Genomic DNA, 19,802 nt, shown 5'->3' with positions numbered 1-19,802 from the left:
CTGTATGGACAGGAGAGAGAGAGAGAGAGAGAGAGAGAGAGAGAGAGAGGATGGAGAGAGGAGTTAGGCAGCTGCGATACGGGAGACGGGTGGTGGTTACTGGGGGAGTCAGGCTATCATCAGAAAGAGGATTAAAAGGTCAAAGTTTATTGTTCCATTTCCCTGCGTCGAGGAAACAACATCTGATCCGGGGGAAAATCTGGAGAGCGAGCGGACGTAGGGAAGGATGGAGAGATAGAGAGAGAGAGAGAGAGAGAGAGAGAGAAAGAGAGCAAGCGATAGAAAGAGAAAGGGATGGCAAGAACACACAATAAAACAATCACAGAGGCTTTTAACGAGAACGATCTGCGGCACGCGCCCAAACCACACACAAGCGAGAAGCATACGGGTCGAGGCGGGGAGGAAGGAGAGATGAATGGTGGTTGTGACGGATGGGAGGATCTGGGGGTGGGGGTCAATCTTCAACATGTGTTGATGCATGTGTTTCTGCGGCGAGTTTTTAAGACGCTGCCACATATAGGGCGGCTTGGGTGTGATGTGGGGGAAGGGGGATGAGGGGGGTGAGAGGGTGGGGTGGCACGGACGAGACAGACAGTCTTGCCTCGCCTGCGTTCTAAGTTTCTATGCGGTTATAGCTGGAAGAGAGAGAGAGAGAGAGAGAGAGAGACAGAGCGAGATGGGAGGGGTTGAATGCACAGATTAAAGGGAGAGATGTGAGCGGGAGAAATGTGTGGAGAACAGCGATGGGGAGAGGGGAAGAGAGAGAGAGAGAGAGAGAAAGAGAGAGAGAGAGCGATTGAGAGAGAGAGAGACAGAAACAGAGAGAGATAGAGAGCGAGAGAGAGAGAGAAAGAGAGAGAGACAGAAACAGAGAGAGAGAGAGCGAGAGAGAGCGAGAGAAGATAGCCGGGGCAGAAGGAGAACGTTTCCCGGAGAAAGAGCCATGAAAAATAGCGTTCTCCTCCACTTGGGCGGAGGGGCGGGCGGGGGTGGTAGTGTGCCGCAGTACGAAATTGAAGTAAAGTGCATCGGCGATGTCTTTATTCTCCTTTGACTTTGATCTTAAATACCTTTAACGGCCCACATAAAGACGCCGGGCCACAGGGCGGCCTGATCCAGAGCGGGGGCGGCCCCCCTGCTCCATTTTGCTCCAACACATTTTGTTGCACCGGGAGTTGTGCGGCCCGGGAGGTAATCTCCTTGTTTGTTTTTTTGGGTTGTTTTTTTTTCTTCCCCCCACCGGTGTGCTGTGCTGTGCTGCACGCAAGGTCAAACACTTCTTATCTGGCAGCGGTCCATATGAGATGTAACTAGACGGACCACAACAGTGTTTTTACATGTTGTCAGGTGTGCCGTGATATGGTTTCAAATTCCACAATAAGGGAAATTGACTCGTGTTTTGCAAGATCAAAGTTTATGACTATTCATGGCGATGGAAGGTTTGACTTTTGGAGATTTGGTACTTGACGAGTCACACAGTTAAAACAGTCATTCAATTTTCCCTCTTTCTATGTCAACGATGAATGACTCATTTAATTCCGTCAAAGTTATTAATTTTGGTGGTCGCATTCAATATGAATTGTGCCAAACGCCTTGGCCTTTGTTGCCTTGGACTTTAATTTAGTCATTAATAATTATTTTCAGTTTGAATTGAAGATTCAATCCCTCGGTAAGAACCAGGGGGTGGAACATTTTTCAGATCCATAATGCATATCGTGGATCTGAAAAGTTTATTTTACATACTTTAAACACTGGAGGGCAGATTCACCAATCCAAATTGATTGGCAGTGACGTTGACGTCATAGAATATAAACGGAAACCAAATATTGACACTGACGTTCACTTAGGGCGTTCACTTTATTAATCCCTGTGGGGAAATTCAGCATGTGGAGCACCAAGTAGGGCATGGCGGCCAAAGAGTTATAGGATGGCAGCAGGAAAATGGATAGCAGGAAGATTTATATAGATGAAAAGCTGTAAAGTACTAAATTGGGTCCAAACAACTCTGGTGAAGAATACATTTGGAGCGTGCCAAGGATTTATCCAAGAAGATATAATTAAAAGATTTTCTTTCAGATATAACGAGGCAAATTAGAAGTTAACATTCTTTGAAATTATATTATTTAGACAAGCATCTCCCTTTAAAAGGATGTTTAATTAATAAGAGTTTGAGCGATCTGCACTTAAATATAAATAGGAAAGGAAAAAGAATTGGAGGAAAAAAAACAACTAATAAATGATTCTCCTAGAATTGTTTGTTTTGGCACATGTAATGCAGAAGGAATAAACAGGGAATCTTCTACAGTCATAATTTAAATATTGTGACTATGCCAAACCATGAACCCTGAACCATGCATCGCACCAAGTGTATCACTACACTCGTACGCTCCATGGTCATTATGTGACTATATCATCCCTACCGGTAAATTAAAGATCGTATCACTGCATAAAGTTGTTAACTTCCGGGCAATCTCAGCGATCGGCTGATAAAAAGCATGGGCCTACGCTTCCCTCTTACATTGAATGAATAGACTTTGGCAGCATTGCTGAGGCAGGACCAAACAATGAGGAATTTATTGGAAAGCAGGAAGCTTGACCCAAGGTTTGGATTTTAAAAACTCCTGAGCTTGAGCAGAACACAATTATCTGAGAGCGATGCTTCCAGGCTGACACGACTAACCCCTTGTATCACCCCGGACAACAAAGCGTGAATAAAAATAAAGAGACACTAATGTGCTAAGAAATACAAAATACTAAAAGACCAGCGGCAGCGTATCTAATAGTTCATAATAACCTCGTAAATAACTCTTAAATCTGCATGCTCCTGGGCAAGCTGTAGAGAATCCAAGCTGCACGCACAGCGAATGGCCTGGTTCATTTTTCTCAGCTAAACATGGAGTTAAATGCCATGTCACTGACCTCTAAAGGGATAGGTTTGCTATTTTTCAGCCCAGGCCGTAATTACATTTAATTAATATTTAAATGTTTCCTGAAGAAGAATTTACAACTTCATAGAACAATCTCGCTGAACGCTTCACTATTTAGAAACATACCACTCAGCTTGACTGCTTAAATAGAGTTTTATGGGGCAAATGTAAAAGCCTTAAAAAAAACATGTTAGATATACAGTAAATCCTCATCACAATTGTAACCAAAAGACCTGATTTGCAGAAGTGGAAAGAATAAATGTAACCCTGGTAATATGTATAGTTTGCGACTATTTTTCGGTATAATATACTAAGACTGTGAGTATCATCAGTTTCCTGTTTGTATTCAAGCACAGTAAGAAGCTGCAGCGAAGCAGTACATTTCTAAACATTATGGGAGATAGAGTCTGGATTGAAAAACAAGAAACAAATCCTTCAAATGATTTGAAATCAAATCGGCATTACTTCCCTTTCTTTCCCAAGGCACAGTCACCAACAGGTGACTGTGCCTTGGGAAAGAAAGGGAGTGATGGGAGAACTCAATTCATCACAGGAAGCAACAATCTTAATTAAACCACCTGACCTGGTCTGACACGGAAAACTTTTCCGTTCATGCGGGAGCCTCTCCCCAGCTGTGCGATAACAAAGTCCAGGGGCCCTGGGGACCAGAGCACTCAATCTCTGAACCGTCTGAAGGTGGCCTCCGGGTCTCCGCCGCCTCTCCACAGGGGTCAACTCCCATCTCGGGTTCTTACGCCGCGCCTCCCACACGGTCAGCGCGTCCTCTAGCTCGGCACAAAGTGGTGGGCCCAAGGCCAAGCGGGGTCCTGTCTCCTCATCTCCCGGCTACCTTATTGTCTGACCTTCATCTTTGTTCACTAACCTCCCTCCTCTCTCCATCCTGACAGCCTGACCTACTTTAGTCTAACCTTTAGTCCTTCTGGGTAATCAGTCGCTCCCAGCTTTCAAGTCTCCCAGCCCAATTTAGGTCAACCTGATGCTAATAAGGCGATGATTTAAAAATAAATAAATAAAGAAAACAAAACACACACACACACACACACACACACACACACACACACACACACACACACACACACACACACACACACACACACACACACACACACACACACACACACACACACACACACACACCTCACAGAAAGTTAGGGATATTCGGCTTTCGGGTGAAATTTCAGGATGAACCTAAAATGCACTATTACCTTTACAGGTGAACTTAATTTGACCTTCTCTAAACTTTTGAATGCACATGTCCAACTGTTCAATGTTTCAGTACTTTTTGCACAACTTGCTGTTCTCTAACAAGGAGCTGAACAGCAAAATTCACAACAGGTGTTTGATCCATGAATCGACCACTACATTTCCTGGTTCAATTAGAATTGGTATTTAAACAGTCCTCTTCATCATGCTGTTCACATTTTGACATCATGAGACCAAGACGACACCTAACAATTGATCAACAGTACCTCGCCATTGCGAGGCTTCAAACAGGATGTTCTCAGAGGGAAGTGGCCACTGAGCTTAGAGTGTCACAGAGTGTCATCAGCAGGTTGCAACAGAGATACAGAGACTGGAAGAGTCACAGAAAGGCATAGAAGTGGACGTCCTTTGGCCACATCCCACACTGATGACAGCCTGTGGCACTGTTCACAATGGCACATTTAAGGGAGGCACATTTAAGGGAGGTGAGAGGCACCCAAGTGTCACGTCAGACCATTCGAAACCATTTACATCAGCGTGGTCTGTGTGCTAGACGACCTGCAAGGGTACCTGACCACACCACCAGGCACAGCCATCATCGTCTTGCATGGGCCAGGGAGCATTTACGCTGGATGAGGGACCAGTGGCCTCAGTGCTGCTCTCTGATGAAAGTTGATTCACATTGAGCAGAAATGATGGCAGCCAACGATGTTGGAGACGTCGAGGAGAGCACTATGCATCAACCACTGATGTCACCAGACGAGCCTTCGGTGGTGGTGGTGTTATTGTGGGCAGGTGTGTCTAGTCAATACAGAACTGCCCTACACTTTGTGAATGGTACAGTGACAAGCCCGTACTACCTGAATAACATCATTAATCCAGTCATTGTGCCCCTGCATGAACAACACAGGCCTAATTTTATCTTCATGGACGACAATGCTCCAGGTCATCAAGGTCGCATCATTAGGGAACGGCTGCTGGAGCCTGGGGTACCTCAAATGGAGTGGCCTGCACTTTTTCCAGACCTGAATCCCATAGAAAACCTATGGGATCAGCTGAGTCGCCGTGTAGATGCTCGTAACTCTGTACCCCGGAACCTCAATGACCTGAGGGACGCCCTCAAGAAGAGTGAGGTGCCAGGCCTCAGCAGACAATAAGTCGACTTGTGAACAGCATGAGAGGTGGTTGTCAAGCTGTACTTGATGCTCAAGGGAACATGACAAGTTATTGAGACACTGACATTTTTTGTTGTGGTAAACCCATCACTGTTGTTGGCTTTTGTTTCAATAAATTGTTAGAGATGAGGAAATCACCATTGCATGCTTCTACTTAAATGCCCTACTTTCATGATATAATATCACTGTAACGTGAACTTTTTACATTTTCCATAAATGTCACCCGAAAGCCAAATATCTTATCTTATCTATATCTTATTACTTTTTGTGAGTAGTGTATATATATGTATGTTTAAATGGTGTACATGTCCCCCATAAAAACAACATGACACTAGATATTATACAATCATGCCAGACCATAATATGTCACAATATTAGGGCTGGGCATTGGGCAGGATCTCACCATTCTATTTTGATGACATGGATACGATTGCATATCTAGTATATATTGAAATTTTAGACAAGAATTTCAACCAATTGTTCCATCTGTACCATCTGATGTGCATTACAAAAACATTCATCACAAATGAATTGAAATATGTAATTTATATTAAGGTGGTTTTGAATTCAAACTGAAAATGGTTGCATAAATTCAAAATCTCACCAACTTTTCAACAACATAATTTTCAAGTCACCTCAGAAATTGAAATGGAATTCAATTGTATTAGAGTATAGATTTTTAATTTTATTTTATTATTTTGTAACCCAGCCCTACACAAAATCCTATTAAATTTATTCAAAGACAGAGAGGCATTTTACTTTTCTTGTTATCGTCGATGACATGCTACCAGGTTTGGGACAATGCCCGGGAAACCAACTTTGAGGTGAAAAGTCCTTTGGGTGAACTTGACCGCACCCATGTATCTAATCGAACGAACTGACCGTGAGTGTGATGGGCCTGGACGTCCAACTGACGGATTAGCATGTACATCCATGTCTGAACGAGTGTGTGCATGCGAGAGTGCACCATTGTAGGCCAGACACACCCGCCCACCCACCCACCCACCCACACACACACACACACACACACACACACACACACACACACACACACACACACACACACACACACACACACACACACACACACACACACACACACACACACACACACTCTTATAGGCCGAAATGTCCTTGTGGCAAACCTAAGCAAGCAATTACTGAGTGCAACCTGCCAATAAGATATCAGAGCTGTGCTGCCAAGGCTAATTTGCCTTAGCTGTCAGGCTCACTATTGTGTTGTCAAGCTCAGAAGTGAGTTAAGCGTCGATTGAAAATAACCCTCCTCTCATACACAGAATTTGCAACAACTTAAATCTGAGAGCCGTGAGCCCATAAGACAATTAGCGAAAAGCCAATTTTCCTGAAAAAAGATAAGAACCTTTCGAAACATGAATCTAATCAGGAACTGATCAAGGTGCAATGTGATCTACGCCTACTAGTGACAGGTTTACCTCAAATAGGCTGAGACAATCAATTTCGAGTCGCCTTTTTTAAAGTTATCATGTAAACAAAAGTCAGCGCAGGCAAGAACAAGAAAGAAAAAAACACTTCCAATTTCAGTTGTAAATTACCCCCAACTCAATTTAAAAGTTTGGAAATTAATATTAACTAGATTAGATATATTACGACACAGAACTGTATGGAAAGAAAAGAGCTCAAGTTTTTCACAAATTTAAATTGAAACGAATCTGGTAAGCCTATGGGGATTTACAAGGCAGGCAGCGGTATAATAATAGGATGAATGAGAATAAAAAGTGTGTTGAATGAGCGAAGGGGCAGCAGAGAAAAAGAAGGACAGCTCCATACTGAAGCCATCGCGGAGCCAACAAATATAATCAAAACTCCATTTCCCAGAGGGCTGTGCCCTGCCGGGCAGAGACAGGCTTCGGATAGAGATACTCCAGTGTCCCTCGAGCTTCAGTATGCTGTGAAAACTACAGGATTAGGCACTGAGCCAAATATTAGTTAAAGGCCCTCGCTTTCTGTTTGAATATAACACCCAAGATGTAAAGCATTATTAAAGTGCTTGTAGACTGGTGGTAAAAAAACAAAAAACACACAGCTGAAAGACACAAAGGGGGGAAGTGATGAGGAAGAGGGTGATGGTCACTACATCATCACAATACAAGTTTAAAACACATAAAGTATGATTAAAAGCCGCTAGTCCTTGGATAATATAAAATGCAGTAATGGCCCGCACCTCATCTCCCATGGGACCTGGCTGAGAAACGGGTCTGATCTGCTCTGAATCATCCCTTCAAATTACGTCTGGCCACCTTCTACCTCACTTTGCATTTTAATTGGTTTGCGTCCGCTTTACCAAACAGGAAACGCAGTCAACACGGACGCGGAGCGCTTTAAAATGCACGCGTGGCTCAGACGACTGTACTTACAGGGTGAGGTGGTTGAAGCCCACGGTCCGCAGGGTGAAGGCCCTGGCCAAAAGACGGACGTGCGTGAAGGGGACTCCGATGGCTTCCTCAAAGTCGGTCAACTTCTGCAGCACCGGGGATGTCTCGATGAGCTGCCTGTCCGTCTGAGGCTCCTGGACCTGGACAGAGAATACCCAAACACACCAGGTCTGAAAAGGAACTGTATAGGACTCAGAGGCTCAGAGGCTCAAGCATCCCGCCAAGGGCGTGTTCGTTAACGGCAAATGTGCGGATCTGCCCTCGAGTGAGACATCGCGGCACTTACCTGCTGAGTCAGTGCCGGCCGCTCCCGCTTAAGAACGTTGACTAAATTCCTTAAACAAAATCATCCTCAATCTGTGTAGCTTGAGGCTGTGTAGTTTTCCCCCACACTCTTTTCACACAAGCTTTTAGTTATTCAGTTTTAAGTCAAACACAATTTCCTATTTCCTCACGTTTCCCTCCCCCCACCAATTTCAGGCATGGTGGCTTATTATAGTTAGCAACCAAAAGGGCCCGGGTTAAATCACCAGGGCGGCTAAACCTCTTGAGGCATCGTTGTGCAAGACGCTTTTCACCTAATGACTCTTGGGGATGCTAGTTAACTGATCTTGCAATGCAACCTGGGGGGGGGTTCTGATTTAAATGGTCAACGGACATCCAAGAATAGCCAATGATCCTAAAGATAATTTATTAGCAGTTCAGGACAGAATCTACACACACTGAGAAACCTGCTAATTAATAGTAATGGCTGGGACACAACACACGGTATGGTTGTCAGTGCTACTTTCATAAATGGCTTTGGGTTGCGTTTTGGTGATTGAGGGATGAGGTTGCAGGGTTCAGTATGAAGCTGGGCAAAGGACAGTATCAGCTCCTTACTGTACTCATGAGGAATATATAAAAAACTATGAATGCATGTATGTTTGTTGAATCGAGATTTCCTTATGGATACATTAATTAGGCTGCTAGAACCATCTAATTGGTCTCTGTGTGCACCGGCAACGAGCTCGACCAAGACATATTATCTGAGAAATGAGAAAAACAAAAACATCCAGTAACATAAGTTATGCTGCATTCACATGGAACACGATGGACGGGAGACGGCATAGCGGCACTTTCTGAACGGTACGGGGGAGCAAGGGGGAGGTACCACTGCAAAACGTGACAATATGTTACTGTGGCGATGTACACTCCAGTATTTAGTATTTAACTAAATTATTTTGTGCCTGTTATTATATATAAGAATTTTAGTAATACATGTAGATATAAATATATAAAAATGCAGCTTCTATTAATACTCATTTGCAAACCTAAATGAATGTTAAATTCCCTCCAAACCGTAATGTCATTCATCGTTGGTTGACTTAACACAAGCGGCTATAAAGCATCATATTCATCTCCAGGCAGGTTTGAAACTGGAAAATTTTGCATTATGGATATAATTATGGATATTGTCATGCGGCTTTGAGAGAGAGCGCATCTCGGGAACGGGGGGGCACAGTGTTTTTGTTTGTTCAATTGGTAAATGCAAATAAAAATATATTATCTTAAATAAAGCATACTATTTCTATTTGTTTTCTTTGGAGAAACGGGGAAGCGCAGAAGAGAAAATATGCGCCTGTAGTGAAGTGTCGGTCAAGAACGAGTCGGCTGTTTTTTCTTTTTTTTTTTGTAAATTAATACAAGACAGAGAAGAATAATGAAAAGGATGATCCTTTAACGTATTTGTTAAATACAATCAAAGAACGTCTCACATTGATAATAACATTTAGAGCCAAGCATGTATGTTGCGCAGATTTAAATTTTGGAAAAATAAATTAGATTTAAGGCGAAGCTCCCAGCCCAAGCTGGAGCCTCTTTTTATTGATTTATTTAAATCATATTTAAAATGCATCAAAAATAAGCAAATAAGCGATTTATGAATAACTTTGATAGTAAATAACATTAAATATTACAAACAATTTATTTACAGATTTTGATAGTGACAAAAAAGGTTTAATCCATTTTATGTGCCTTACCCTAAGAGACACACTAATAAACCAATAATGGCAAACAGTAGGTCATTTCTTTTTTCTTTTAGGTTTTGTTGCCTTGTGGGCTATTCGTTTTTAAAAAGGGAAGGTCGTTTGGTTGTACCGTTCAGTAACGTGCAAACTAGTCTTAAAAAGGAACATGAAAAATTGCGGCTCGTGATCCTGCCTGAAAAAAATTGTGATATGATATTTTTGCCATATAATAATAATAATAATAATAATAATAATAATAACTGGGATTTATATAGCGCCTTCAGGAACCCAAGGACACTTTACAATGGAAAAACAAAAAACAAACAAGGCAGGGTAGATAATAAAACAAGAAAAAAAAACATAAATAACAGAAAAAAAAGAAAACAAAAAAGGGTCAGGGGCATTAGGCCTCGTTGAAGAGGTAGGTTTTTAGCAGGCTTTTAAAGGTGGCCAGGGATGGAGCATTCCAAATGTCAGTGGGGAGCAAGAGAGTGGTGGTTCCAGAGAGTTGTGGTTGCCACACTGAAGGGGCTGGAGGAGGTCAGCTAGGTACTGCGGGGCGAGGACGTGGAGGGATTTGTAGGTTAAAAGTAGGGTTTTAAAGGAGATACGGGATTTGACAGGGAGCCAGTGGAGATTGATGAGGGTGGGGGTGATGTGCTGCCAGGGCTTGGTGCGGGTGAGAACTCTGGCAGCAGAGTTTTGAACATACTGGAGCCTGCCCAGGGCTTTGCTTGGAACCCCGGACAGGACTCCATTGCAGTAGTCCAGTCGGGAGGTGATGAACGCGTGGATTAATGTTTCAGTCACGGACTCAGACAGTGATGGGCGGAGTCTGGAGATGTTCTTGAGGTGGAAGAAGGCAGATTTGGTTATGGATTTGATGTGTGAGTAGAATAAAAGGGATGAATTTAAGATGAGGCCTTGGTTGCGTACATCAGAGGATGGGAAGATGGAGCAGCCATCAACAACCAAGACAAGATCTCCAACCTTCCTGAGCAGTGCCTTAGGAGCCACAACCATGAGTTCAGTTTTGTCATTGTTGAGTTTAAGCATGTTTGAAGACATCCAGACTTTGATGTCGTGGAAGCAGTTTAGAAGAGACTGAAGGGGGAGGTGGGAGGATGGTTTTGTGCTGAGGTATAGCTGGGTGTCATCTGGGTAGGTATGGAAGCACAGACTCTGATGGCGTATGATCTGACCAAGGGGGAGCAGTGTGTGTCAAAGGCAGATGTCAAGGAGGATGAGGATTCTGATGTAGCCTGCATCAGCACCAATGAGGAGGTCGTTGGTGATTTTAATTAGGGTGTCTAAGCTCATGGTTGGACATGTGCTGTTGGAGTTCGGCGGCAACTGCTCGTTCCAGGATTTTGCTTAGGAAGAGAAGGTTGGAGATTGGGCGGTTGGGGTTGTCCGGGTCGAACCCAGGCTTTATGATTGGTGTGATTGAGGCCATTTAGAAGCTGGTGGGAACGGTGCTGGATTTCAAGGAGGCGTTAATGATGGCCACCATGACAGGGGAGAGGGAGGGAAGGCAAGCGTTGACCAGGGTTGTGGGCATGAGGTCCAGAGAGTAGGTGGATGCCTTGGCCATGGTGACCAGCATAATAATTTGTGGCACGTCCACAGGGGAGAAGGAGGAGAGACAGCACTAGCCCTAACCCTGTGGTTGGGGTGTGTGTGGGAGGGCAGGCGATTGGAGATGCTGGTATATGGTGTCCACTTTGGCATGAAAAAAACTCCCTGAACATGGAGCAGCGGTCAGAGGAGTTGGGGGATTGAGGGGGATCGGGGGATGGAGCACCGGTTTATGGTGGAGAACAGCATTCTGGGGTGGCTTTGCTGATTGCCAATGAGGGTTGAGTTGTATTGGATCTTGGTTCTGGAGAGAGCTTTTTTTTGTAGGAGATCACATTTCCTACAAAGAAGGCCTCGGGGTGGATAGTGAGGCCAGTTCCCTCATAGAGCCTCTCCAGCTGGCCTTCATGATGCGGAGTTCAGAGGTATACCAGGGGGCAGGGCGAATGAAGTAGACAGCCCGAGTTTTGAGGGGGGCAAGAGAACTGAGGCTGAGGGAGATGGCAGAGTTGTAGTGGGAAACCCGGCCATCCACAGTGGTGTCAGGGGGATCTAGGGCCAGGTGGGTTGCAAGGGTGATTGATCAGGGCTGGTGTACTCAATGACTTGAGGTTCCTGAACATGATGGTGCGTTTAGCCGATTGCTTGGGGAGGGGGACAGGAAGAGTGAACAGGACAGCATGGTGGTCTGAAATAGCCAGGTGGAGGCACTGAAGCTGGAAAGGAGAAGTGCCAGTAGTGCACACCAGATAAAGTGTGTGGCCTTTGGCGTGGGTGGGACCTTGAACGTGCTGTGTGAGGTTAAAACAGTCCAACAGTGACAGGAAATCCATGTCAAACGTACAGCTGGTGGAGCCCACGTGGATGTTGAAGTCGCCGAGCAGAAGGGTAGATTGGGACATGGAACAGACAGAGGTAAGCAGTTCAGACAGCTCAGACCAAAATGTGGTGATGGCTTTAGAGGGGTGATAGATGAGGACAACCTGGAGGTGTGCATTGAGAAAGAATGCAACACATTAAAAAGAGGTGATGTTTGGCACAGAGAGTTCTTTGACCAGGATGTCTGCTCGGTGTATTACAGCCAGCTCACCACCACGATCTATGGAGTGGGGCTTCTGAATGTACAGATATCCAGGGGGGGTGGCTTGGTTGAGTATAATAAAGTCCTGTTGAACTTGCCACGTTTTTGTTAAACAGAGAAAGTCAATTTTCCATTCCACGATAATGTCATAAATGAGAAGTGATTTATTGCTGAGAGATCGTGCATTCTATAGCATGAAAGTTGCAGTTTTAACTATGCAAGGTCAGGCAGGCGAGTTGGGAGGAACCAACCTGTTAACACAGACCAGCGGCTGCAGAAAATAATGCCCACGTGATTTGCTGTGATTTAACATTATGGAAGGAATAGTGAGATCTGGGTAAACAGACTTACAGCGAGCAGCCTTGTGGACATAGCGAGGGCGGCGCAGGAGTCCGATGGATTTGATATCAGCGAGGCACTTTGGAGTGGCGTGACAGGAGAGATTCATGAGTTCCAATGCAGAGTATTTTAAGAGCACCATCTCTGCAACAGGTGAGCGCCTATCTCAGCTAGCGGCGCTGGCTAGTGGGAAGGGCTAGCAGCGAGATGATAGGGCAGGAGCTGACAAGGCGGCAATGCGCTGTTCCAGTTTCAGCGGAAAAACAGTAGAATAAGTGGCCTCAGGTAGTTTCAGCAGTGGACAGAAACAGAAGCAGAGATGGCCAGAAAGTCCGGGGAGCAGCGCAAGCTAGCAGGGAGGGCTAGCAGCGAAGATTACAGGGCTGGGAGCTGACAAGCCAGCAAGCCACTGATCCAGTTTCAGCAGGGAAAACAGTAAAATAAATAGCCTCAGGTAGTTGCAGCAGTGGGCCAAAAAACAGAAGTAGCAATGGCCAAAGGTTCGGGGAGATGAGAAACAATGAAATAGACATGTAAACATGCAGGTGAGAAGCGGCAACAAAACATGCCAGCATCCTCTCAACACATGCGCAGAACCATATATCTCCCACCCCTATATTTAATCATATTATTATCCAGTACAAGTAATAACCTGGAGCTGTAACTTTATCACCGGACAAAACACGCCACGCAACACACCCATGCCCAAATCCTCCATCTGCTTCCTCGCTACGAGCACCAAACAGCCTCCATGCAATTAATACATAGAAAAGAAAATAACATTTTTTTATTGAAGCCATTTCAGTGTGAAATTACAGAGAAAACGTCCGTCACTGCAGCGCAAAATTCAGGCAGCCGCAGCAGATATGTGCAGCAGAGTCTGCTCCTCGCTTTCTCCGCCTCTGTGAGGTAGCTACGTCACATCTGGCGGTAATTCCGTCACGGAGGAAGTCAAAAAGTTTAAATATTCAAACTTTGACAGCAAACATCACATCCGGTTTGCAGTCTACCGTCTCCCGTGTTCTACGTGTAGCATTACCATGGACATTCAAGGCAGATAAGGTGCATTCACTTGACCTTGTAAGTGTGATACACCCAACCGTGTATCCCCTAAAAAGGGAAAATGATGAGCAACTCATATTACTGCTATTTCAAGAAGCTTCTTAATATCCCCACAAGTTACATTGGATGGTATATTTTTAAGGAAACGAGTAAATAGCTCCCTCATGACAACCCTCAACTCTCACATGTCAAAGGGATATTTTGCAAAGAGCTGGGAAATGTTTTTACACTCGTCTTTTTTAATTGGAGCCCTGCCGGTTATGTCATGGCTCTGTCTCACGTCCCCAGAAACATTTCATTTATGCCTCTTTTTCTTCGTTCCTTAATTAATGAAAAGCATTTAAATGTCACACATCACGACTAACGATATCTGACGAGTTCAGCCCTCGTCGACGCGAGCCATCTTACAGGAGCAATGGCCGACATCAAGGCTTCAAACAGAATGAATGGAGAGGGCGGGGACAAAGACAAGGAAAAAAAGAAACATGCACATCTTTGAAATGGCTTCAAAGCATCACTTTTAGCCGAGCCAAGACAGAAAACAGAATCGGAGCTGAGGTCTTTCAGGCTTAAAAAGGCCGACACTCATGTACTACTCACCAAACCAGAAGAGAAATTTTAAGCTCCAGTCTCAACTCAAATGACATGTCTGTAAATGACTGTGAAGAAGTGTGGGTGAGTTGGGGGTTATGTACTGCACGAGGGACCACACTGGAAGATTAAGTCCTGCATGTCAACGAGGAAGTCTTTACCCGTGCTCGGGGACGGCCATGCGACTCAGTGACGACGTTAGCATATGCATATATTAGTGGTCGACCGATTAATCGGTTGACCGATTAATTGGGCATCAGCCAATGCCTGTGCTCATGAAGCCGATAAACAGAAAATGTCTGCAGACTAGTTTGTATACACATCGATTCTGAATATAAAATAAATATTGGCTTATTTGTTATTATTAAATTATTGTATTCTATAAGATGCAAAAAAAAACATGATATCTGCATTATATATCATCCATATACATACCGCCACACTTTCTAAATATCGGCACCCGCCACTGAAAAACCTCTATCGGTTGACCACTGTATGCTCGGGATATGAGTTGCATAATTAGCGGCACCATAGCTGACTGCCATCTCCATCCGCTCATGCGTCATTATGGAAGCTCCTCTTTCACCCTGTTGCAGTCATCCCCTGTGCACTGCCTATGGCAGGGAACCCAGGCAGGGAGGGCAAAACACAACTGAGGCAGTGGTCTTGGCCATGACACTGGCCCTAGGCTATAGGGACTATTTATCAATTAGAACCCCCCCACACACAAAAAAAAAATAAAGAAATTGCTTGTATGAACTCCAATATGATATTAGTGATATCATCTAACTGCACACAGGGAGGAAGGCAGAATATATTCAACTCCCATTTCCTCAACTGGTAGCAGCCTGAGGACACCGCCCACTGCACGCTTCCCACACAGCATTTGGCAACGAAGCCAAAGCTCTGAACTGGATAATGACGAGTCGTGTGGCGGCCCGACAGAGGTCTGTGCCGACACCGCAGAGGGATTGAGGGAGTGGACCCCGGGGCTCCAAAAAGGCCCGAAAGCAGAGTGGCTGCTGCTGGGGGCTTCCATGGTGCCGCTCTGTGGGAGAGAAGAGTGGAGCACTGGATACAACGGGTTTATTCTGAGCATCGGCAGCCAACTCTCAACAAACACACAGGCAGCCCTGTGCTCGGCGGTTCCAAGGTATTTAGAGATTTAGGGAACAAACAAAAAAAAAAAAAAAAGGGGGGGGGGGGGGTAATTTGCTCACTTTGGGAGTAAACAAACACACAGTCACAAACACAAAAAATAACAACAACAACAAAAGTTATGCAAAAAATACCCCCATGGATATGAAAACACGCCGACAGACATGTGAACACTGCTGCACATACGCGTGGAGACGCAGAGAATAAAGTGCTTTGAGATGAGCGGCGCCGCACGGGGAAAGCGACACGCTCCCCTCGCAAACACATCAGAGAGAAGGATGCCTGACAGTCCCTGGAGGTCCCATGTGACTCCCCCGACTGTAATCCTGTTACGCCATCTTTGATCTCTGCTTCCAAATCCTAATTTCAAACAAACGCTGTCGACAAGTTCAATGATTTCTGGGCAGATCAGGCAGAAGCAAAAATGAATGACGGAACAGAAAGGCGAGGCAGTGACTGTCAAAGAGAGCATAAAAGACGGAGAGAGAGTAAGGAGGAGTAAGCGAGAGAAGTGGAATAGGAACAACCTCCCTCCCCCCAAAAAAAACGTAAAAAAAACATGAAAAGCAGCCAGTAGAGACAAAGCAGGATGAAGGAAGAAAGTGCAGATGACCAGTTAGACACAGAGAGAAGAAAAGGGACAAATGAGTCGCCGCTAAGGTCCAGGGACAGAAAATAACTCACTGACTCTGACTGGGGCATTAAAACTCATCACTGACCCTATTTTTCTTAAAATATTCAGGCAGGATCATTAAAAGGGAAATATGGTTTTGTTTATTTGCATCGTGTGTGCGGGATTTGAGTCCATCAAGGTGGAAGGTGGCATGGGTTTGAATTCAAGGCTAAAATCAACATCAACAATGAAAGACATGCTAACCAACCTGCAAGGGGTGGGGCGGGTAGTTAAGCCACACTTCACGGAGGTCCTGAAGAGAGAGAGAGAATAGATAAAAGAGAGGAGGGGAGGGTGAAAGGGACATAAGGAGACGGTTAGAGAGAGCAAATACCTTTGTCAAAATGCTTCAAGGTACCATCAACCGTGCCCCAAAGTGGGACGATGAGGCAATAAGACAATGTCTCATGTTCGTCCTGCCGAGATGGCCTCATAAACCACTAGTGGATCATCTGGGATGAAGTTGTGGGGAGAGAGCAGAGTAAGGGGCTCAAGGTGGTGGTTTACAGGAAATACACCCGGACACAATTACAACAGAATGCTGTGGCTCTTCTCTGCAAAGAAAAGAACAAAATAAAAAAACGAAAGAAAGAAAAAGCTGAGGCTAACTGTTGCCAAGGACAACGCCAGTCGCAGGCAGTTTTTGGCCTGAGGTGTAATGTTGGTGAAGTCATACAGGTGATAATGTGGCAGAGTGCCCCTTAAGAGCAGTATCAGTCTGGTGTTTAAGAGGGTTCAAGGAGATAAACCTTCAAAAATTGTGTGGTGGCAGGGGGCAGGTGCAACCCACCATGGCTAACAATCTATCGCCTTGAGCAGCCGATGAAAAATTCATGAAACTGGTCAATATGTTTGAGGAAAGACTTCCTCTCGGTTTCTCCACTCTTAGCCTGGGACCGAGGTCGAAAGGAGCTAAGTACATAGAGGGGTATTGAGCCAAAAAGCCTTGGAGATCTGCTGGTGCATACAACTCACTAGTTCTTTTTCCCTGATCTGGAAGATCACCACGTGTCCCTCATGGGCAAGTCAATAGGGCTGCCTAATGGATCACTTGCCTCAGCTGAGTGCTATTCCCAGTTTCACCAAACTGGTCTCAACTACCCTGAATATGATTCATCTGAAATGCAGACACTGACAATTATGTTAACACCGAAACAGAGTCAACAAATGAGTAACACTGACCATAGCACATTTCAAACAACAACAAACATTTGAAAAAAAAATTCGAAATTAAATATTGTCACTATAGTAAAACAGGTCTTAAATATCCTGCTTGTGTATAACGTCATAACTTGTGCACCTCCGCAATTAAACAAACAAGTGACTTGAGCATGTGCTGCTTTAATCATGTAGCAGTGTTCTGGTGGAGGAGAAAAGGATGAAGGTGAAGAGAAAAAGGTTGGTGCGAAAGTAAAAAGGAAAAAGGGGGGGGGGCCGGGAATGAAGTAAACACAAGTTGTGCTGGCTTCAGATCGAACCTTGTGATTAAATTCCAAACATAGGGGCACACGCAGTCCACCCACATGCAGTATATAGACCCGAACAGCTAATGTTTCAATTACAGCCATTCTGAAGACAAGGCACACAACAGGTTTAGATGATTAAGCCGGTGTCGAGTGGGAATTTCAAAATAACAACGCCCCCCGCCCCCACCCAACCTCCCTCCCATTCTAGCTTCTCTCTCTCTCCATCTCTCTCCCTTCTCCTTTTCCCTCAATCCAAGAGAGCAAGGTATAATTACTGTTTCTACAGTACTATTACCATAGAAAAACCATCGACAAACATGCTTATTTGAATGGCAATGGCCTGCCTGTAATGAGAGTTGAAATTAAAAGCAAATAAAAGCTGCTTCCACACGCTACTTGAAGGTGGGATTCAATAATGGCTGCTGTTGGCCCCCCAGGAGCACGTAGGCACAGACTCAAGCCCTGCACATGGCCAGGACTTGCAGCAAGTCAGCCGTGAATCGGCACTGTCATTATAATCTCGGCACACATAACCGCCATTCCCATAGCCACCCACCGACCCCATAGTCCACTGGGAAGGCCAGCTATCCATGATTGGAACATAATGGGGCTCTTCTGTGACAAGGTCCACAGCTCCCTGACAAATTGGTCTCCAGCTATGTCCTGCCAATCAATCCATCAAATCCAGTAGTGAAGCGGAAAATCAATGGTGGAAGATAGAGCCACTGATCAATAGTGCTGTAAAAAAGCAGCCAGTGATGTAAGCTTGGTGAATGGTCAAGGAGATCCTCCAATGGGGGAGGAAGAAAAATCACTGATCACACTTTGTTCATTTATAAGGATCACGGTTAAGTTCAAGAGCAGTATTTTCAACAATACTTGTGAAAGTGGGCGGAGAGTGTGTGTTTTCGGAAAGTAGGTTACACTCACAGCACAGAAACACAGCACAAAGCCAGAAAGGAAGACAAACAATGACCAGGTAATTATAAATAGGAATGGAGGTTGGAAGAAAAACCATGATTTTATAAGCGTGGTACACTTGAAAAAACAATATTAACCAAAGAGCATACAGCAGACACGAGTCTTTTATTGGTAATTTAATAAAGTAACGCTGTGCTCATGCACAGAGGGCTGAGTTTTAAATCAATGCTGATAGGGGCTGCGAATGAGGGACATTGGAGAAGGTGTTATTTAGTGATGAGAATATTTTGGGTAGCCTTTCACCTGTGCGAACATGTAAGCCTAGCACACTCTGCTGGCGTAACGTGAGACCAAGATGAGGCAGTGGGAGCGTGCAAATCACACATAAATCACAGAAAGCAGAACAAAAATAAATAAATAAATAAATAACCATGGTGTTTGAAGAAAGAGGAAGATTTGAAAGACTAAGAAATCTACCAGCATTGGAATTGCCCATAGCGTGCGTGTCCAAAGGTCTGTGTTCAGCATGGTGGCCCTGGAGCCAGACCAGGGTGAAAGAAAGGAGAAGGGATGGAGAGACAGGGTGAAATACAGTTACAGATAGATGTCGAGCACGAAAGAAAGAAGAGAAAAGGGGGGAGATTATGCCACAGAGTCAAAGGCGACCAATACAGTGCTATGGTGACCGAGTCCGTTGTCACAGAAACAACTTTCACTTTTGGCTTTTTGATGGAATTAGTGAGAGGGAGAGAGGGAGTGTGTGTGAGTCTTAGTAAAAGCCAGTCTATTAGCCAATGGACCGGCAGTGAGATCATGGTGATTATGATGGTTGCCGCCCAGGAGGAACTCCCACCCCCCTTGCAATATTTCAGCTTTCATCCCAGGTTGAGTGCAACATAGTAACCCTGCCCGGAGACATTTCCTGCCTCTCCGCTGATGCTTTAATGACCTCCACAGTAATGTCATTAGCAAATTATGATCAATTGTTTCCTCCGGGGCTTCTGCTTGCAATGAAGCTAAGATGCCATGCCTGGCAACTGCTCTGTTGTTCAGAAACTCCCGTCAGTCAAGGTGATGTGTTGAACAGAGGCGAAAGGACAACAAATGTCGCTGCATTCTGGCTGCATCTTATTTAATTGGTATGACATGCACAGCGTCCTAGCAATTAGGAATTTTAAATTAAC

General features: G+C 44.7%; 1 protein-coding gene across 3 annotated transcripts in view; it reads right to left on the bottom strand.

Moving 5' to 3' along the window:
* The window catches only part of drosha (drosha ribonuclease III), a 147,451-nt gene that overhangs the window by 28,692 nt on the left and 98,957 nt on the right, over positions 1-19,802 (bottom strand). For all 3 annotated transcript variants that reach the window (XM_080020549.1, XM_080020550.1, XM_080020551.1), the window contains 2 exons: positions 16,440-16,484; positions 7,723-7,880 (listed from right to left, as the gene is read on the bottom strand). In XM_080020549.1, the coding sequence (XP_079876675.1) occupies positions 7,723-7,880; positions 16,440-16,484 (203 nt within the window). The remainder of the gene's footprint in view (positions 1-7,722; positions 7,881-16,439; positions 16,485-19,802) is intronic.

This window comes from Zeus faber (assembly GCF_960531495.2).
Source record: "Zeus faber genome assembly, chromosome: 19".
NCBI classification, from domain to species: Eukaryota; Metazoa; Chordata; class Actinopteri; order Zeiformes; family Zeidae; genus Zeus; species Zeus faber.
Note: the sequence above shows the minus strand (reverse complement) of the source record. Positions and strands in the feature narration are given on the sequence as shown.